The sequence below is a fragment of the Polistes dominula genome, unplaced genomic scaffold (genome assembly GCF_049000335.1).
Source record: "Polistes dominula isolate Pdom_NZ unplaced genomic scaffold, Pdom_raw_medaka contig_32, whole genome shotgun sequence".
NCBI lineage: Eukaryota > Metazoa > Arthropoda > Insecta > Hymenoptera > Vespidae > Polistes > Polistes dominula.
This window is the reverse complement of record NW_028300880.1, coordinates 2226562-2250179: the sequence shown is the minus strand read 5'-3', so window position 1 is coordinate 2250179 and position 23618 is coordinate 2226562. Positions and strand designations below refer to the sequence as shown.

The 23618-nt window shown below is 28.5% G+C and overlaps 1 protein-coding gene across 1 annotated transcript; it reads right to left on the bottom strand.

Annotated features, from left to right (window-relative positions):
* Positions 1–59: 59 nt before the first annotated feature.
* On the bottom strand, positions 60–23494 carry Gad1 (glutamate decarboxylase). Its single transcript, XM_015321593.2, is given in 12 exon segments — positions 60–5349; positions 5434–5628; positions 6195–6344; positions 7935–8013; positions 11581–11648; positions 11977–12228; positions 12297–12389; positions 12391–12614; positions 18322–18558; positions 21289–21379; positions 21648–21734; positions 23127–23494. Coding segments are annotated over 11 exon segments (1620 nt in total). The 5' UTR covers positions 21705–21734; positions 23127–23494; the 3' UTR covers positions 60–5175.
* Positions 23495–23618: the final 124 nt, after the last annotated feature.

Genomic DNA, 23618 nt, shown 5'->3' with positions numbered 1-23618 from the left:
TTCTTTTTTTGAGGTAGATAAAAAAAGAAAAGTAGAAATTGTGATGTAGTATTAACAAATTTGAGATAACAGCAGTTTATTTATTAGACATTGATATACAGTGGATAAATTAGGGCGATTAGGGTTGGGCTAGGTGTGTTTGTTATTTGTAATATTGGTTACGATTACAAAGTGCACAGCACAAACATCGTATCCAATGTTTTTATTATTTTATTTAATTTTTTTTTTTTTTCTTTACTCATTTCCGTCGAATTTTTTTTTTTTTTATTATCTCGAGTATGTTATCTTTGTTGTTTTTTTTTTCTTTTTTTTTTAATTTTTATTTATCTTTGTTTCCTTTTCAGACGTTATATTTGTTTTATTTTTTTACATTACGTACGGTGAAATTTTGTTATCGTACACGTGGGGTATCTCTTTGTTTATTTGTTTAATTTTCTTGTGTTTTTTTCCCCTTTTATTTTATTTTATTTTATTTTTTTTTTTATTATTTCTAGCTTTATATAAATTCGTTTACATATTACGATTACACGATGAGATACGATTTATCTTCGATATTAATTATACAAAGATATAATCTCTTATCATGAAGCGTGCTAATCGTTTATTCTAATTATTTGGAAGACATGTGACTTTGTTGTTGAATTTTTTTTTTTTTTTTTTTTTTACTTTTGTTTCGTCTTAAAATCAACACCTTATTTAAGTTAAAATTTGTATAATAGTTCCATTCGATAATCGGAATTTAGAGATCTATTTTGATCTTACACTTTGAGTGATTTATTGTTCATCGAGAGATAAAATCAATTGACATAATCGTTGCCACTTTATTATACTTGTGCCAATTTCTTACGTATACTTTTTTTTATTTTACTATTTTTTTACTTAATATTCTAATAATAAAAATAATAATTGAGATTGTATTTATTCAAATAGAAATATTACAGATGAAATGAATGACGTGTGTATGGTGCATGGTGCATGGTGCATGGTGCATTGTGCATTGTGCATTGTGAATTGTGCATTGTACTTTGGTTCCTAAGTGCATAAAGTGCTTAAGTATTTAATTTAAAAAGAAAATGTGCATAAAATTTTAAACATAAATTATAATAAATAAATCATTATTATTAATAATAAATAATAATTATTATTTGTTTATTTTTTTAAGAACTTGGCATAAGAATAATTTACAAACTATCATTTTTTTTTTTTTTTTAATTAATAATTCTTTGTTTCTTTTTTTTTTTTTTTTGTATTTTTTCTCAATTGCCATTAAATCACTCGATCTATTTATACAGAAATTTACAATAAAAAAAAAAAAAAGAACAAAATATAATATTTATAATTGTTTCATTCATACAAATATATCGTGTTCTTTCTTTCTTATTTATTTATTTATTTATTTGTTTATTGTTTTTTTTTTCTAATATAGTGGTTTTTTATTGTAAGAGGTTTTTAATTAATTATTTTGAAAATGTCGTCAAGTATAACGCACGAATAAAATTATGGAATAAGAACAAGTTAACAATAATTATTATTTTTTCGATAATTGTTTTGTATGTTTGTTTTATCTCTCATTTTTTTTTTTTTTTTTTTTTTTTTACAGGTATCGGTAAATTTGTATTCTTATATATTTTCTTTAATATGTATATATATATATATTAATAATAATAATAATAATAATAATAATAATAATAATAATAATAATAATTTAGAGTCGAGTCAGTTAGTGAATTTCTAGCGTTCTCAATTTTGATTTTAATGAATTTTTATTAAAAAAAAAAAAAAAAAAAAGAAAAAATTGAGTTAGTCGTTTGATCGAGATTTTTTTTTCTTATTTTTATTTTTTTCTAGTTTGTGTTTTATCTCTTTATCTTACTTTCTAAACTGTCTATACGTGTGTATACATAAATACATTTATTTATTTATTTCATTATCTTGTCTTTTCTTTTATTTTTTGGTTGTATTTTTTATTTTTTTTATTTAACCTTAGTTACATCTAAATATAATATATATATATATTTTTTTGTATTATTTTTATTATTTTGCTTTTCTATTTTTTTTTTTTTTATTTCTTTCTTTCATTTTTACTTTACTTTACTTATTCTTAAAACTTGAATTACTCAATACTGGCGAGTGAGTCGAAATCTGTAGAATTATATTCGTTTTGAAATGTTGTCGAATAAAAAACAAAAGAAAGAAAGAAACAAATTAAACAAAACCAATCACAAATAAATTCAATTAAAAAAAATATTAATCTTAGGTTATGTAATCAAAATTCTTTTTTATACATTTTTTAAGATCAAACCACACAATCGTTTGTATCATACTTTAATATTTTAAAATCATGAATAGATTTTAATTTGACGTTTTATTTAATAAATAATCATTTATTTGAAATGTAAAAAGAAAAAGATAACCTCATCTTTGAGTGATAACAAAAAATCATTTGACAACATTTCATGCGAATATTTGAAAAAGCATGTACTTTCATGGGTTTGTGTTTTGTATTTTAAAATTGTCTCAACACTAAATATATATATACATATATTGTAATATTTTAAATATATATATATGTGTATTTAAACCATATATATATATATATAATTCATTACACTTTGTTTTACTCGAACTGTTTAACAGTAAACAATAATAAATATTAAATAGAATAATATAATCACGTTACATACATAATAATAATTTAATTAATAATAATAATAATAATAATAATAATAATAATAATAAATAGTTTGCTATATTACAGGACTTTTGAAATTTGTCCACTTTTTAGGAATATTTGTTAGTTTCGTTTAAATATTTTTCTATTATTATTCACCCCTTTAGAAAAGCATCACTATATAATATATTACCATATAATTAATTAATATTCTTTTTTTTATTATTATTTCTGCAAACGATTCGATAAATAACAATATTCTTTTCTTCTTTTATTTTGCATTTATACATAATCGATTTGTTATATAACAAAATATAATGCACAGCATCGTAAACTATTTTCTTTGCAAGAAGCACACGATTTTTATATATATATATAAACGCATTTATTTATTTATTATTAGTGTATGGCATTTAGTATTTCTTTCGCATACTCTTTTACATATTATTTTTCTTTTAATTATTATTATATATATATATATCTCTATAGGTATCATAATAATAGTTTATAATATTTAATTAGTTTTATTTTGACTCATTTGCGACATTCGTTGTAACTCTGTACAACACAACAACAATAAACAACAACAACGACGATTCATCAACGCAGATTATAATCGAAAATGCAAAGCGTGGAATGCAAAATTCATTAGGATGTTTAAATATAGTTTTCAATCTTTTATTTATTTTTATTTTTTTAATTTTTAATATTTTTTTTTTTTGGTGTAATATTCATTTGGAAATCGAACAAATTTAATTTAAAATTAAAAAAAAAAAACCGATCAATGTAATATTTTAAACAGCCGAGTATGTAAAGTAATTTATATTTTTATTTTATTTTATTGTAATTATTTAAAAAATTGTTTTTATTTTTTTTTTATTATTATTATGGATTAGATTTAAAAAACATTTTGAATTTTTATATTTTAATTGATGGTTTGATATTGTGTTAAAGTTGATTCAATTTATTATTGAATTTTTGTAAATATTAATAATTAACAAAATAAAAGATTGAATAATTGTTCAAGTTGATTTAATTTATTATTGAATTTTTTTTTTTTTAAATATTTGACGAATTAAAAGATTGAAATAAATTATTCTAATCTTTCGATTAGAATAATTCAATATATTAATATCTTCACATAAATATAAATATTGACGTTGTTATTGCTTTAATCTACTATCATAAATAAATTCATTAGCCATTAATATTTATTAATTAATTATACTTCCATCTTTCGTTTGTATTTTGTAGTTTTTTCTTTTTTTCTTTTTTTTTAAATTTATTCTTTATGCATGTAAATATTTTTGTGTATGTATTTACATGCATGATTTGAAAAGAAAAATTAGATAGATTAGATAGATTAGATATATATATATATAGATAGAAATGAAAATTTTATTATACACAATTTGTCATTAATTATTTATGTATATATATATATATTTTTTTTTTAATTCATACGGCCGGAAATATCTACTTTGTTGTTTAACTGGTTGTTGATTTCATTTATTTTTTTTATTTTTTTTTGTAACCTTTTTTTTTATAGATTATTGCAATTAATTATATGAATATGGTGTGTGTTATTTATCTTATCATCTAATCATCTTAATCACTATGAGTATCATTCAACCGTCGTCAGTTTTGTTTTATTTATTTATTTATTTATTTTTTTAAATTTATTATCTTTTTTCTATATGTGGTTTATTTGTTTGTTTTATGTTAGTTTAATTTTTTCTTAGGTTTTATTTTTAATTCACCGTAAGTTAACATTTAGCAATTTTCCATTTGCATCGTCACATTTGCAATTAACCTTCGTCGTACACTAATACTTTTATTTCTTAATTTAAAACAATGACGTCGTCAACACTTACAAACGAATTATGTTAATGACTATTATTGTATCTAAGGAACTATTAACGATTATGTTCGGTGAATCTGACTCGAATTTTTCTAAACTTTTTTTCTTTTTTTTTTAACACCAAACACAATAACAATTCATATATAAATATTTTATTTTAACATAAGTAATAAAATTTATTAAATGTTAACATAAATTAAACAAACTAGGGAGGTATGTTCGTTGATATAAACAAATTTCATTTTTATTTTCATTTTTTTTTTTTTCATTAACGTATGATTAAAAATATAATTAGTATTCAAACTGATGAAACCTTTATTCCGTTCATTCGATAATAATATTTAAATATTTATTATTATTATTATTATTATTATTATTATTATTATTATTATTATTATTATTATTATAATCATGAATTACGCGAATCTGAATTTTGTACACGCGTCTATATTTATGTTTTTTTTTTGTTAATTTTTTTCTGTCAAAATTATGTCTTTTTTTTTATTCGGTTGAAACGATTAGGTCAATCGTCGGCCGGTTTAGGATTATTTTTTTGTTTTCGAACAGATGATTCGATAGGATGACGATTAGATTTTTAATTAATTTCTAAATTGAATTTATTTCTTTTTTTTGTAATAATAATTTAAAGATCATGACCTAATCGATCCATTTCGGTCAATAAGAAATCAACGTCGGCTTCTGTAACTGCAGCACTAGAAATAATATTCCTAAAGAAGTTAGGTCTCCTGTCATCTGGTTGATAACCAACCATCAATGTACCTGCTTGCATCATACGTCCTTTCAGGATTGGACAGATCTAAAGAAATAATTTTTTAATTGCATAAATTGTTGCTGTTCTCGTAAATTTGATTTGATTTGATTTTTCTGTTGAATAACTTACTTCGCCTAATATTTTTTCCCTTTCCGGACCATGATGCATATTTCTAACACGTGTTGGCAAATACCAGAAACAAACGTTCACCATTTCTGGTTCGAGAATCAAATAATATTTGTCTGGCATTTGTTTGATACGTTTTACCATATATTCCGTTAATTCCATTAACCTGTCCATGTGTTTTTCAAAACCTTCCGTACCCTAAATTATTGTAAAAAAAAAGCGAATATTTGCGATTTAAATTAATTTCCAATTTTTCTATTTGGATTTGTGAATTTTTGTTTAACCATTTAGATTTAATATTTATCATAAAGTTAATTAAAATTAATTAATTATTTAATATATTTGAGTGTACCAAATTATAATATTTCAGTTTTGTTTGGTTCTTAGTAAATTATTTAAATGAACTAAATTTTTCTTATAGTTAATTAATTAATTAAGTAAATATGTTTGAATATACCAAATTATAATATTTGAGTTTTATTTGGTTCTCAGTGAATTGTTTAAATGAATTAAAAATATTTTATATTAAATATTTTTCTGCTAATTAATTAATTAATTATCAAACATTATTTAATATACCGAAATATAATATAATATTTGAGTTTTGTTTGGTTCTGTCAACAAATCATTTAGATAAATTAAAAATATTTTATATTAAACATTTTTTCAATCACTCAATGGAATCCTATTTGAATTATTATATTGATCCAAATGGTTTTTTTTTTTAAACAAAATATAATTTTGTAATAATTAATCAAACTTACTTTAGCACGCCATTGTAACCATAGCTTGAAAATATCATTGTGACGACCACATTGGATTACTTTGTCACCGGTATCGTATTGCACGTCATAAAGTTTATCGGTCATGAACAAATATTCCGCTGACATTTGATTACAGCTAATTAATAGCCCCTGTAATTAAAAAAAAAAAGAAAAAAATAAACGAAGAAATGAGAATAAAGACCCATTGAAAAAAAAACATGGCTGATTTATGAAAATGTGAAAAATCGGACGTTCATTTTCACGCGATAAAACGTCGTCGAGGTAAATTTACGGACCTGTCGAGAGGGTTGGAGGGGTTGAAAAGGGGGTTAGAAAGGGGGTGGGAGTAAAGAGCTGCTTGCCTGGGTCGATACGGGCTGTTTAACACATGCGCACGAGGAAAGGGTGTTACACCGGTATTGAATTTACAAAATGGCGAATTCTGGGAAGGAGGAAGGGTGGAGTAGGGTGAGGTATCTACCAACCACCTGGATATTCCACCATTTCCTTTTTAGACTACCTGTTAAAAGGTGGGGGATATTAAACGGTGATTAGAGGGTAGTCGCCATTTTACTGGCTCAGACAATTAATCATATTATTTTCTTTATTATTAAATTGATTTTGCAATTAAGAATTAATGAATTATGAAATTAAAACGTTTGCACGTTTAATGTTCAATCTTAAAAAATTTAGCTGCTGATTTGATTAATTTAAAAAATTTATATGCTTTTGTTTTAATATTTCAATAATAATTCATTGTTTTTTGTTTTGTTTAATTGTTCTTTAAAATATTGGGAAATAAAATTTGATGTCTGGTTACACTTTAAGTTAGAATTAACAATTTCGTTTTGTTTTTTTACGGTAGAAGAAGGAATAATTTAAAAAAAATTAAAATAAACGTGAAGGATCAATACTTTGTTGTTAAATAATTCGATAGGAAGAAAGAATAAAATAATTTTGTTGCTGTTTAATTTTTGTTTGAAATATTATGAAGAAAAATTAGCTGTTCAGTTATGTTTTAGGTTAAAATTAACAGTTTTCTTCTTTTTTCTTACGATAGAGGGAGGTATAATTGTTAAAAAATCCAAATGTACATAAAAGATCAACATGATCGTTGAATAATTAAATAAAATGAAAGAATAGAAGAAGTATATTGATAGAATTATGAAAAAAAAACTGATCTACAAAAGAAAACAAAATATTTCAGTGTGGTACAGCCGGTGTACGGAATTTTAATATGAAAAGAGAGAAAGAGAGACGGGTGAGAGTGGGGAGTGGAAGGAAATTGAAAGACAGAGAGAGTTAGCAATAACTACTGCGATGTCTGGATGGTTGGTAGGTTGTTGGAATCGTTGGAGGGATAGACCCTCCAACAATCCAGCGGCACTTCGTCGGCAGTTCGCCGACGGACTATGGCAACATATGTTATCTCTTAGTTTAATTAAATTCCAGGAGTATGCGGGCACGTAGGTTCCAACCCCCTTCCCTTTCCTACCCTTCCTGTAACCCATGGAATGCCATAGCGTTCGTTGTGCGTTATGTCATCGCCCTTTTCTCAATGCCATTCGACACACGTCAAACCTCACGTCATTCCTGTACCAAAGTTTTTTTTTTTTTTTTTTTTACAACATCCTATGTAATCGTAAAATTTTTCTATCCCATGTTCGACGCGTCTATCAATCGATACGAAATTTTTTAATGTTCCTTTTTTTGATATAATAATAATAATTGTTTACTCACATCTTGTTTGAAGTGTATGGTTGAACATTGAAGCAAAGTTCCCATCAATTTGTGAGGATTCCACGTAACGGAGTCAGCTCTGTAAATCAAAGTTTAGAATTGTTGTTTATAGGAAATTTCATGAATGACAATATGAAGAAAAAAGAATAGGTGTGAAGTTTATCGAGGATTCTAGGTCGGAACTATCGTTCACTTTGACGCATCCTATCTGGTAACTGTCGAAGTTAGAGTAGACTATATAAAGGTTGACTGAAAAAGCTCAGTTGAGTTAGGCTCAGCTGGCTGACCCGTCAAACTTTTATCCACTCTCCCATAGGGACCAATAGGGGATAAAATATGAGTTATCTTCTTGTGCCCTTGTGTATATGGGTTTTACTTTCTTCCAAAAATGGGGGTTGTTGTGGGGGCTCCCCTCATCGATTCGAGTGAGAGAAGAGCTATTAATATAGCCACGGGATCGGATTTAACCCTCAGCTAACTTCACACATACACGTATACACATACCCTGTTTTAGCTAGGAGAGAAAACCTGCTGTTCTGTTGGGTATAACCCTTATTTAATCCAAGTAATCACGAAATTGTTGAAGAGGGAATGAGATAGGCTGAGACCTCTTTGGGATTGATGATACTTGACACCAATTTGTGGTTTAAACGTTTAACCGATTTAATTGATATTAATTAATCTGTTGTTTGTTTCTTTTTACTACGTAATTTGATTTATTGATATTTATTTGTTAATATATTTATCATCAATGAATAATTTTGTTTTTTTTTTATTACTGAGATTGGTAATACGAAAAATGTGACAAATGTGACATATGTGACAAATGTTATAGTTTACTTTTTGCAAATGACACGTATTTGTATTAAACGCATCATACAGGACCCTTTAATGTCTCCTCTTAACTATACTGTGGATGATTCAAGGACACTTGAAATATCCTGAAAGAGACTCGTGTCGACGACAGATACTACACATTTGTCATTTTTCGCTTTACTCATGGATGGACGATTTTCTTGTCCCTTTTATGTAGGGGTACAGGGATAGTTCAAATCTTCTTTTAAATTCCTTTAGTGTGATTTTTATATTTTTTTTTTCTTAGCAAAAACACGAGTATTAACATTTGTCAACGTTTAAAACACAAACTAATAATTATTACAAAATCAAATCACCTCAAATAATTAATTAGGATTAGTTTGAACTTAGCATTGTAACATGAACAGTTTACTTGGATTACTTTTTTTTATTTAAAAATATAGTCTGTAACTTTTAATGGATGTGTGTCAGTTAGATTTTACTTCACACGATTGTTGAAAATAATTGAAATTTGTTGTTACGTTTAAGAAAATAAGGTATACCTAATTCTCATGGAAATTGTGCATATACGAAGTTACGAGAGTGATTAATGCGATTCGTAGCTGGGGTTGGCGCTTGTACCAATCCTCTACACTGCCCTCTACCCAATCCCCTTCCCCCACTCTCTTTCCTTTTAGCTCGTCTTTCAAATTCGTTCCTCTTGCCAATCCCAAAAGCTACACGAAACATGGAACACGTGCATCGTATACACGTACCTATGTGTATCAGTATTTGCCTATTAATTACCATAATTATTATTGATACGTTTAATGGGAAAACACTAATTTATTGATTTGATTGAATAATTATCATAATTGATTATCGATTAGAACATTTGTGGATTTAATATTACAGAAAAAAAAATAAACAAATTATGTTAATTTATAGTAAAAAAGTGTCATGATTATTTAGAAGTGTAGAGGAATTAGGAACTTTCATTTTGTCATATGCATAAATGTTTTACAAGTATTTTATGGTTATTATAAAATTTGTTATATTATATTATTTTTGGATTAGATTATATTTGTTAATGTTCAAATAATCAATTATTAATGTCTAAATAAATTATTTAAAATATTAGATTATTTAAAATAATGTATTTATTTGCTAATTGGAATTAGGCATTCAAAAATTCATTGCTGCACATACTTGCTAATAATAAAAGAAAAATATATCATGAAATTTGAAAAAGATAAAAAAGCACTAGGGTTGGTGAAAGAAAAAGAAAACAAACGAAAAGTAAAAAACTAAAAAACCTAGTCATATATAGTCATGATATAGTCATATATAGTCACATCAGTTTCGTGTGTTTTCATTGAACGAACAAACAGTTTCGCATGAGAGAACTTTTACTTGTAATCATTAGTGACATTTTGACGTGGCAGGACTAAATCACGGTTCCTCTTTTAGACGAACGATTTTCTACGTAACATGTTCGTAGTATATGTTAGAATGTGTAGGAGAGGAAACGTATAGTGAAAAAGATAGACACACGGGATAGATAGAGTAAAAGAGAGAGAGAGAGAGAGAGAAAGAGAGGGAGAATCCTTTGTACGTGTTTAATCCAGCATTGTCGAGGCAGAGGCTTTTATTTCAAACTCGCGAAGTATGGTACAACTCACGGATGCTGTGGCGCGTCAATATAAGAGGAGAGTTCTGTTCAGCAAATGCGCTCCAGGGAACCGATCCAGCTGTTGCTCGTGTGCCCATAGACTTTCTCTTCTCGTTTGCCATTTTAATCAAGACCTTCAGGAAGAAGGAAGTACCGACTGACAAGTACAGTCCATTCAAAAAAAAAGGACAAAAAAATCTAGAATATATCAAAACCCCTACACCCCCTCTATTTGTTCTCAATAACCAGAATAATCATTCATCCAAAACCCCCACCACTTCTTTTTGTTTCGTTTTGTATCAAAAGAACAAGATAACATATATATATGTATACTTGATCAGTCATTTTATTAAATTGTTAATTAGAATTGTTTATTTTTTTTTTATTTTTTTTTGAATAATAAAATGGCAAACGATCGGATTTAGTTAACGCGGTTGAATATGTTTGACGCAATATGGGATTGGAATTTTTGTAAATTAAACAAATGATAGATAAAACTAAAACAATTTGAAATAGAAAAAAATTAGAAGACCTCGTAGTAGAATTTTTATTTTTAGGGTCACGGATTCTGTCTGTTATCGATTCGACTGGGGGTTGCAGATGCGTTCAGATGCAAATCGTGGATTAATCTCGGCATCCCTTGAGTTCACAGTGGCTTCCAGTTTGAACTAAACACAATAGCACGGAAATACACTGACCCCCATCATCTCGAAGCCAAACAGAAGAAGAAGAAAAAAAGAAACTATCTGATCGTACACCAATCGTAACTTGAAATTTTATTTAGGTTAGGTTAACACATGATCTTCTTTGATTCATAACCAAATTCGTAAATCATTTGATGAGTTTGATTTACAAAACAAAAAAAAACAAAAATTGGTTTCGTGTAATTGTCACAATAATAAATTCTCTTTTTAAAAGAAGTGTTTGAGTATTATCATGCAAAATGATATATCGAATAGGTTACTTGAAAGCCTATCTATAGTAGTATTGATTTTTGTATTCTATATATTGTATACCTAAGCCTCGTATTTTTTTGGTGCCTCTTGAAATCTTAGGATCCATAAAGCTAAGCCCTTAGGATAAACTATAAAACTCGTAGATCAAATTGAAAAAGAAAGAGAAAGAAAGATCAGCCCCAATGTTAATGCTAGTGAAGATATTCTATTGTTTAGGACTCACCGTTCGATGCCAGTCAATCTTGGGTGTCTGTACTTTCGGGATAAAAGCAAACCACCACCCCAAGCTGCCTGTAAAAATTCATACAAAAAGGAAATTATTATTTTATTTTATAAAAGTGTAAATATAGATTGCAGATATTCAAGTTTAAATGGTCCTTAAACAACGGTGACTTATAAATCCCACGTTTTCCCGCGATCAATTTGATTTGAATTGAAACCAACCGTACTAACTGGGGTTGACTGGCTATTCAACAGATTTTCACTTTCGCACATATATTATTTACGTTAAGGCTCTTTACTAAGCTTGGCATTTAGGTATTAACTCGTGAGAATTGTCATGAATTATTCGTAATACGGATAAAATAGTCGATTAAAGATCAATCGAAATTTTACTCACGTCTACGTGAAGCCAAAGTTTGTATTTCTTGCATATATCAGCTATTTCTGTTATCGAATCGAATGCACCAATGACGGTTGTACCAGCTGTTGCATTTACGAAGAATGGTATGTGACCTTTGGCTTTGCGTTCGATAATAAGTTCTTCCAATTTGGATGGAATTATTCTGCCACGTTCGTCGCTTGGTACCATGACACAATTGTCAGTACCCAATCCGCAAACAGCAGCGCAAGATTTCACGGAATAATGGCACTATTTTGATAACAATAATAATATAATGATTAATTGAAATATAAATCGGTCAAATTGTTTGAATTTACCTGATCTGACGTAAACATGACAAGTTGACCTCCTATAGATGACAATCCGCGTTCTTTGTACGATGGAAACATTTTATGTCTGGCTGCTAAAAAATGCGTAAAGGTTGCTGATTGATCCACCAGGCGCTAGTATCGAGTCACCACAATTCCAGCCAATAAGTTCTCTCATTTTTTGAAGTACCACGTTTTCCATTAAAATGAATACCGGCGCGATTTCGTAAGTGAACATGTTTGTGTTTGCAGTAGCTGTCAACCATTCGCCAGCCATCGAGATCAGGTCAAGACCGCAGGACAATTGATTGAAGAAGTGTGGGTGTCCTTATAATTCAAATAAATTCAACGAAATCTGTTAATATAATCCCCGAGGTTTGTGGATTTATAAAATGTGTTCTCAAATTGTTTCGTTCAAGTTTAAAATAATCCTGAACTATTGTCAAAAGTAACATTAACAAAAAAAGATATTATAAATCATTTTTTCTACGTCAGATGAATTTTTTTTCTTGCATGGAAATGAAGTATTCATTAAAATAACGATCGTGATTGTCGTAATGGCATTACTGTTAATGACATAACTAAAGTAATTAATAATGTTGACATGGCACGTGCTAAAAAATGTTCTTTAACCCTAGGTGCGAACCCTAATCTATGTTCTCTTGGACACTGGTAAAAGGTTAAATATAAAATAGTGTAGGGTTGAGTTAGATAGAAGTATGGGAGTGTGAGTGAGAGGTTTAAGCTCCTCGCTGAGTACGTTGTCATCCGCTTGGCTGAACATCGTGCACGGATCAAGTCTAATGCTTCTGTTTGATGGGAGTCTGCCTTCTGGTGTAGCCAGGGGAGAACATACTACCATCACTATTGCATATACGATAGTTGGATGTTCTCTCTTTTTCAATTTCTCATTCCTCAACACACACACAGAGAGACACAGGTCGTACCTTCTTTTGTTGTTCAGTTTCTTTATCGTTGAAAAGACAAGATTTCTTTGACGATTTTTTCTTTTTTTTTCTTATTCATAAGTTCTAATGACTATGAACTGTTAAACAATTGGCCAGACTTTTGGAAGGTTTGTTATTTGAAATAAAATTGAAAGAAGTTCATCGATAAGTTGTGAGGGCTGGGGGGGGGTGAGTAAGAATGTTTAATCTCACAGTATTAGGAAAGTAGATTGACGTTTGACAGGATCCTTTTAGGATTTTGGATGTTAAACCCCATAGTGTTTGGGGTTCAGTAAAGTGACGTTAATCTGGTAATTTTAGTCTTATTTCTAAAGTATCAATGCCAGTTACCATTGGATGGTAATTAGTTGTTTGAAATGTATTATTTACGATTGTATAACATTGATAGTATTTTTCTTCTTTTGTTTCGGATTCAGAAGTTGATAGGAGTGGGGTTGTTGGATAAAAAAAAAAAAAGGAAAAGTCACCCTCTGAAAATGTGATATTTCGTGCGATGGTATTCGAGCCGTTTGTCGCACTGTTATTCGCAATTATCTTGGTCTGGAGAATCGTGGCACGCGTCCGGTTTGGGGGAGAAGAAAAAGAATAAGAAGAAGGATTTCTTTCTTTCTTTCTCTTTAGTATCACAGGGAACATCGAACGGGAACATGGTCTGTTTAAGGGTGGAGTAGGGTCGATGGTCCGAAGCGCCCGCATTTTGCGCGTCACACGCGTCGCTGCTCGACTAGATTGTTTGCAGAGGCTCTCAAACTATGCGTTTATTCGTGTGGTATAAGATAGATGCAGGAAAAGCAAACATAGCTTTATGTCGTCCAAGTGCAACAACGTAAGCCGATTTTAAGAATTTTCTTGTAAACATTTGCTCTGGGATTTTTTTGATGAGATTTTGAAAAAAGATAGTTGAATAGTTTTGAAGATTATATTTAATAAGAATTTGTTTTGATTAGGAAATAATTTAGTAACTGGGTTATCAAATATTGTTTAGATTAGAAATTTATTTTAGTTAAGAATTTATTTTAATTACGAAATAATTTAGTAAGAAGATAATCAAATATTTTTTAGGTTAGGAATTTATTTTAATTACGAAATAATTTAATAAGAAGATAACCAAATATTGTTTAGGTTAGGAATTTATTTTAATTACGAAATAATTTAGTAAGAAGATGACCAAAAATACTTTTTAGATTAAAATATGTATTGTAGTAAATTTTTAGGTTAACTTTTATAAAATGTTTTTTATTATAAATTTGAAACAATAGTTGGTAATTAATTGAGGATAAATTAGATGTATTTTTCAGTGATTTGATTGAAATAATTTCGTTTGAACTACCTGGTTTTATATAAAAAAGAATTTCTTTCTTTTTTTATCGAGAATCATTCGATAAAATGATAAGAAATAGTTTCTTCTCAGTAGATTTCTTTTCACCGAGTACTCCCTCCGCGATTAGAGTCTTTCCTTTATCGTGGTATCATTTTCCAACTAATTTACTCCTGTCTTTCGTAGTGTGTTTGAAAGAAAGCGAAGTGGCTTCGTAAGCCAGGAGGAGAAAACCTGTTCAAAGCAGACCCTCACAGTGATATATTAGAACTTAGGATTTGTATGAAGAGAAGTGTGTAACCCTGGCTTAACGTTAATGCTGTATAATCAATCATATCGTTCTCAAGAAGGTGGATAATACTTAACAAATTTTTTCTTTTTCCCTTTTTTTTTATCTACGAGTACAATTTTTTTTACCAACGTTTATTTCCATTTATTAAACAACGAGAAACAATTCAATGCAAAATTCAAAAATCCAAATTAATTATACAACGATAAATACTGATAGCCATTTTAAATCTATTTGTTTGTAAAGTTTAGTTTATCATTAATTTTATGATTTAATTATTTATTTTTTATTATATATTAATGTTTTATGATAAAAATGGCAGACGTTTATTTAAGTTGCTGTTAAATCGCAAATGTTTGTATGCTTTTGTTGTTGTTGTCTGCATTTATATAAAAAAATAGGAATAACCATGGTCATTTAATTTCGAATTATTGTTCATACTTTAGGTGGGGGTGGGGTTAGGGGTAAATATATTTTTCAAACATTCCACGAATAGCTATCGATACTAATTTAAATTCCTTAGCTGTTATACCTACTCACCAACCTTTTTCGATGTTGGAGAATCGCAAAATAGGGGCTTTTTCCCTACGAACTGTATCGTTCTAGTCATCCCCTATGCTCACCCCTATTTACCGTTCCACCCTACTATCCAGCGAGGGAAAATCGTGTAGAAATGGCTCTTAATTACACCGATCTTATAGAATTCGCCACCCTGTAGTACGCAATGGTGCCACGTGTATTCACACTACCCTAGGGTAATTTTTTCTTATTTATTTTTTTTTACTAAAGGTATGAACTAACATTTTTTGAACTCTTTAATTCCTAAATATGCATATCCATTGTTATAATAATCATATTTATAAATGTATGTATATTTTGTTCACTCTATACGATATGCATGAAACATTTGTTTATAATATTGTTAATATAATTTGTTTATAAATTTATGATAATGCATTTCATCTTGTTGAGAGCATAATTAATCATAATATTTCTCGTTTATTTATTTATTCGATTTAGTTTGTTAACGAATGTTGTTTAGAAAGAAAATTTTGTTTAGTTGAATCTTTGAAACGTTCGAGTATAGAAGGTGTCTTCAAAGTTTGAAACTTGTCAAATGGGAAACATCTGTTCACCCAAGTTATTTACCCTAAAGCTATCGAAGAAACTAGAACTATTTGTTTCCGATAAAACAAGGAAAGTGTGGTTAAAAGAAAAATTAAACAAAAGATATTTCGTAATTTGGTTTTTTAGGTTATACACCAAAATCTTTTCAAATTACTTTCAAATCATAAAAAGTAGAACAAGAAGAGACACATTTTTCACATATTTGATAAATAATCTTTTGAAAATTTTTATAATCTTTACAATTGACACATAGTTCATAATTTGAAATAATTTATTATTATACTTTCTTTTGGCAAATATCATTTTGACAAATTTTATCCCCATAGTCCGAGTTTGATCGATCGAATATCGTCAGACAGGTTATTTCATCATCCTTCAAATGAAAATCCAACATGAATGCAGTCTTTCAAATTTGATAGTCATTTATTTCTAATCTTCATATTGATCTACATAAAAAATATATTCTACGTAATTCAAATATTATTTTACTTGAACAAAAAAAAATTAATTCGTCAGAAAATAACTCAACTTTTTTATTACCAAATCTGTTCAAACGTATTTAACAATTGACTTTGTAGTTTAAAGTAACATTACAAAATGAAGTTAAACTTAAAATAAAGTAGTTTAAATTTAATTGGTTTAATTTGCATAAATTATTTTATTAACATTCAATGTTTAATTAAACAAACCCCTAACGATATCTTACATGAAAAATATTTTTTATATTTTTTTGTGAACGTACGTGAACGTATGTGAACTTCATGTGTGTTTTTTGTACACCTTAGTGGATCAAATTGTTTAAACAAAAAAAAAATAAAATAGTAAATTTGATAGATAAAATGTAGAATACAGAATAGAAATATTTGAAGATGAAAGGGTCTTCCTTTTTTTTCTATACTTGTGCCAGAACATAATCTAATAACGAGTTTTTGTCAGCACGTATATCAAACTTAGACGTGCCCTTACGATATCAGAGGGGTTGACTACTATTCCACCCTTCATCCACCCCCGACCCTTTATTTCTCTCTCTCTATCTCTCTTTTGGTATCGTTCGATAACGCAGAGACGACGTTGGCCAGATTTCTGGCCTAACTTTGGTTAGGCTCTTCCATTGTGCATTAGCATCCATTCAGGTTTGGTAATCGAATCTCCAGGACGAGATTGGCGAACTTTTGTGGTTGTCTATGTGGTGGTTGACTTTCTAAACGTTATTGGTATCTTATCGATTACTATCATTCATTCCTATCATCTAATATATTTTTTTTTATTATTATTATTTCTTTGTCAAACGAATTTAGATGATCCCTTGTTAAGGTATTTTAATGTTTTATTATTTATTAGCAATTTATAATGTTGGTAAATAAGAATTATTTTACTTTTTCTAAATTTGTTATTGCCTAATCGTTTATTGTTTATTTTATGTTATTTTTATTTGTATTATATATATATATATATATATATATATATATATATATATATATATATATATATATATTATGTGTGTTTAATAAAAAGGGTTGTGTGAATTATTTTACATTTTGTTACAAATATTTTAATTAAATTTATATATCTTCTTTGTACTATAACAATTTTTTATTTCCTGATAAATTTTTCCATCCCCCAATTATATTTTTTATTTAATTGTTTTGTGAATTATGTGTTCAACAAAAAAGAACTTTGATTACGGAACATAGCAATTTTATTTTTCATTAAATTTTGCAATATCTTTGGTTGCTCATTTTTCAATTTAGTTTAGTTTTCTATTTTTCCGAGGGTGAGAGTTTGTTTTTTATCGTGAATGTGTCAAGAGGGTTGGTGAACGTCCGGAAGCATCTTTTTAGGAAGCTTATCTTCATCTGTTCAACCCCACTCCACTCCTGATCCCCACCCTTCAACCAACTTGGCCGTATGCTAAATTGAATATGAAATTATGTGGTTTATCACCCTCATGGATTGAGAAGTATGATAGTGGTTTGAAGTATACCGGTAGCTGTCATATTTCTTTTTATCTCGTCCTACTACCTTTTTCTTTCTTTTTTTCTTATCTTAATCTTTCTATAAATTATCTTCTTATATAGATAGAACCTTAAATAAATCGACAATAATCGTGTACTTTTGTAAAAATTCTATTTCCTATTTAAATATCAGAAAAAAATGTTTGCAAAATAGGATTGAATTAAAGTTGCACCAATAGTATCAAGGTCGTTACAAAAATTATCACGTAACAATTGGAAAAATGTTCCTAATCCTAAAGAATTTAATTTAAAATAAAATTGTTTTTAATTTTGAGTTTTTGTTGTTGTTGTTGTTGAAAAGATTTGATCAACTTACCAGTTCTGACTTGATACTTTAAAGTTGTCGAACAGTCGATTAATAATCGTTGTAGGGTGAGCCCAGTGTCAGGAATCTCGAGATCAAGTAAATGAATCATGTCAGATGGATGACGAAAATCAAGGACCTTTGCGTTACGATCATTGGTTGATTTGATGTAATCCAATAGGATGTCCACCACCTTCATCAAGAATTCTTTCGTCGCTGGATAACTTTCGGCATTGTGAGGCAGGATGTCTGAATAGCAAAGAATTCAAAATACGCCATGCATGAAACTTTATTTAATTAATCATTTCATAACAATTATAATATTTACAATTATTTTTAATATTTTTTTTTTCTTCAGTTTGCAGCAGTTTCATTCAATTTTTTTTTCCAATTTAATTCATCACTGACCCACAGAAACAATATCATTCTCTGATTGTCATAATCAAATGAAATCTGTGTTTTAATGAATTATTTTATATTTGAAAGAAAAATTATGATAAATTTGATGAAAATTAGATGTTCTATTAGGTCCTCTTTGATTTTTGCGTGTTGAATAAAAATGATATTCAACCTACCGTCGTGTGTTCATATCGTTCATCCTCCATTGAAACGTTACGGATTTAAAATGATTTCACCTCATCAAACAATTGAAAGTATAGACCTATTTTGACACACTCTCACTTGTTTGGTGGGATGACATCATCTTCGTTATCATCTTCACCTTCTTTCTGATCTCTTCCAAATCTTCATCTTCACATTTCTTTTTTTTTTTTGTATTATGTTGAGAGACGTTTATATTTTTCTAAATTCTAACCTCACACATTAATTTTCATTCATCAAATTCTGATTAATTCAATGATTGAACAATCATCATAATTTTGTTTAAGAGTGTTTCTCTTAAAAGAAAAGAGAAAAATAAGATAAAAAGAAAGTAAATATATAGATCATTTAAATGTGCTTCTACTATAATCCTTGGTAGATTGGCCTGTCCTTCTATCTCAGGCTAACCATAATGTATCCCATAGAATAAAACACCCCTCTCGTTTTCCATTGCATTAACGTGATCCCTTGGATAAACAGAATACTGACTTTAAAATCCCTTGTATACGTGTTTGTGCACACTCTTCACACTTCTTTTTTTTTTTTCAATTATTTTTCAGTATCAACAGTTGTTAAATTGTTGAACAAATTATCAGTTCAGAGTCTTATTAAAATCTAACCAATAATTCTAACATGTTAAATCAAACAAACATTAAATGTTGTATAATTTAATAACAATTATTATTATGTTTAATTACTTTCATTGTCGGAAAATTGTTGAAAATGTTATATGGGGGTTTATAAGAATGATTTGTAGGTAAGGTTTTCTTTATATATGAAGTAATAAGAACAAATTTGGGTGGTATGATTCAGAAAATTTTTGAAGGAAACATTTAGGTGTATATACATTTAAAAAGTATTTCTTTCAATGATCATGAAAAAGAAGAAGTTGAAGAAGAAGGGTGCTGAATAATGTTTCATCCAATACGAAAGTAAGGGAACATTGAACCTGATGGCAAATCGCTTTGAGCCTTTGGTTAGACAAGGGAAATCCTCGGCTTCCAACGGTTGGGATCTGGCTAATCCTACCCCATCAATCTAATGTCCAAATGCTATGGTTTCTCTATTTCACTCACTAAGTTTCTTTCTTTCTTTTTCTTCTTCTTCTTCTTCTTCTTCTTCTTCTTCTTCTTCAAAGTTTATGGCACTTATCAAAGTATAAATAAGGGAAGTAAATCTTTTGTTTAATTTTATAAAATAAGAGACAATTTATAAATTCATCGTTAAAACAATTGGATTTATTTTCTAACGAATTGTTTTTCTTTTTTGTTTATTGTTAAGATCAATTTTATGGCCAGTTGTTGTAATCGTTTTGCACCAGATGTTTATCTTAACCCCTCAGAAACTTCCTAGCTTTAATGAAAACGATTCTTCTAGGGGTTAAAGGGGGAGTGGCTTATTATAAGTGGCAATTAGTTCTTTTGTTCTAGATATTTACAAGCTTCCCAGATTATGAGATTCATTTATAATTGGATAATTTGTAGATAATTAAAATGGGTTATGTTCTCGAAAAAAAAAAGATAACATATTTCTTATCAGAAATTAAACTTAAATACTGCATTAAAGTAACAACAAATGAATTATTTATAAGGATTATAATTGAAACTTTTACGAGTAGAAAAATATTGAAAGATAAATGTTAGTTCGTGACCATCCGTCGGTAATCAAGGATTTTGATTATTAGCATTTAATAAATTGTGAAGGAGGATAGAAAAGAAAAGAAAATCTTTGAAAAATTTGAATATGGAGTTGACGTGACATAGAAGATGATACCTTATCGCTATCCAACACTTGGCAATGTGCAAACACGAGACGTAGACTTGAAAACCCTTCTCTTTCTCTCTCTACCCTTTGTACCCTGCGGCGTGTAATCTGTCCTCAGCCACTCACCGCCTAGGAAACTCACTCTCTTCTGATTCTAAATCCTCTATTATTATGCACCCCTTCGATGAAGCCGCAAGCTTCACGAAATCACGACAATATTGTCCACCTATTGAGGATTTTTATTCTTCCTGAAGTTAAGGGATCTCTAAGTTTTTGTTTCCTTTCAAACACGAGTTTTGAAGATTTTTTTTTTGTGGTTTTCAGATTAATTGTAATTCATTTTTTCATAATAATTTTAAATGATTTTCATGCTTGTTTGAGGTTAGGAAATATTATGATCATTGAATATGCAATTAGATTTATAAATTATTATAAGTATTGTGTGTTCGAACGATTTGATTTTTGATGTGAATATTGAGGTTAGGAAATATTATAATTATATGAATAAATATCAATTTTACTTACATTAATTTAAGGAAAAATGATATTTATTGGTACGCAAATGAAGATAAATCTAAATAAATAAGTACAATAATGAAATTTCGTTTAACTTACCCGAGTATTTGAGGTCACAGTATTCCCTGGATAGGGAGTAGGTATTTTCGTTACTCATTAGTCTTGTGGGTGAGTGCGTCCTTGCAAAATTCTGTAAAAATACAAAACAAACAAAAAAAAAAAAAAGAACAAAAGAAAATAATTATAATACATATTTTATATTTTATAGAATAATATACACATAATTGCAAAAGAAACAATATAATAAATCGTTAGAATAATTTCATTTGATTTTGACTCTTCATTTGATCCTGAATATTATATGAATGAAATTTCTATTAAAATGATGATTAGGAAATAATTAATGATTATGATCAAAAATGATATGATGATAAACCGAGATTTACGGATGGTCTTACATATAAGTATTCCTTGATAGCTGTGATTTTAGTGCCGATCATTTGCACATTGTCCATGTCTCTGCTTGTGTCCCTTCGCTTCAGTCCCTACAACAGTCAAGTAAGATTTTCCGCTTCAGTCTTCGCTCGATTTTTTTTTTTAATTATTTGGTTTTTTTTTTTATATTTTTCTTGTTGTCTTCAACGTCAAGCTCGAGCTCGCCAAGATTATTTATTATTTTATTCTTTTCTGTATTTCATTTGGTTGAACTTAGATTGCATTTGTTTCGAAACCAAAAAAAAGAAAAAGGTAATCGTCGAAGAAATTATTTTTTTTTTATTATTGTTATTATATTTTATTGTTGAATTTTTATTTGGAGAGATATTATTTTGTTTATTTAGCAAAAAGCGAGAAGAAAAAAACGGAGAGAGAAGAAGAGCGACCAAAAAGAAACATGGACAGAGAGAGCAGACCTTATTTGTGGTGGTGGTGGTTGTGGTGGTGTTGGTAGTGGTGATATATATATATATATATTTATTTATAATATCGTAATCATTTTATATATTTCTATCTGTTCTATTTTTTTATCTATTCTTTGGAGCATATTTTAGTTTTGCTCTCTGAACTGATTGATAGAAATTCAAAGAATTGTAAATCGCAAAATGGAGGTTTTGTGGGGAAAAAAAGAAAAATTAAAACATTAGTGTGATAGGATTGTGGATAAACGTGCAAATTAAAACGAGTTTTATGTTCGAATGAAATGATTTCAATGATTTTATTAATAAAATTCTGTTTATTAACCCTTAAATGTAGAAAATAAATTAATTTAGTTTTATCTCGTTTATAGGTTAGGAATTTAGAGATTTTTCATTTAAAAGTGAAGTAGTATGCGTTTGCTGATAATAATTGTGTGCATGCATATATTAAATTGAAAAATTCTTATTTTTTAACAAGTGTAGAATTTTTATAAATTTATGATTATTAATAAAATATATATTTACAATTTTTTGCAATATAAATATTAATAATGAGTTCGCAATATTTTTTTAAATAGATTATTCTACATGGGTATTTAAATGTTTTATTATTTTATTTAATAAAATAGAATTCATTTGAAATTCTATTTGTTTAAAAATTATTAATATTTCAGTAAACATTTTCCTAACCAAATACACGAAAATCTTTTTAAAAAAACAATTACATATCCAATTCGAAGAATTTTATTATTTAAATAAGAATTATTTATCCAACAAACAACCCCTAATTAATTGAACAATCCTTCCCATAAAATTTTCTACGAACAAATTATTAAATCCTACATTAAAGGGTTATCAAATATCAAAAACTACGAAGCAATAAAAAAAAAAAAACCAGAATACAAAAAAAGCATAACCAGCATATTTAGCTAACAGTAATAAAAACTTATCAATAATAAAAAGCCAAAAAAAAAAAAAATATCAAATAGAATAATACAAAAAAATTATAACAAACGTTCTAACCTTACTTATCCTCCGAAGTGGTTGGTTGTCCTACTCAGAAAAAAATGGACGATGTCTTCGTTTTACTAGACGAATAAATGATTAGAAATTCTATGAGAATGAATAGAATAGGGTGATAGATTTGGTTATCACGAGTTGATTTAAGTAGAAACGATAAAGACGACGACGACGACGACGATGACGACGACGGGGTTAGCTTCAGGGGTAGTTTTCGAAGGGACTGCTTCGAGTCGAAAACTCCTGGACGACTCTCGAGTCTCGGCCTGACTCGGCCTGCCTCGAGTATGCCTGACCCAGTTTCCTCCTTCAGTATTAACCCACGCACGAGCGTGGGCATACCAAAGACCAAGGGTGGGGTTGTTTTTGCGTGGGCGTGGCCAACCAACCAACCCCCGTAACCATCCCCCTCGTATTTCTCAACAGACATCAGGATTGTTGAACCAGCGGGGGGTGAGAGGAAGGGCTAGGGGAAACGAAGGGAAAGGAAGGGGT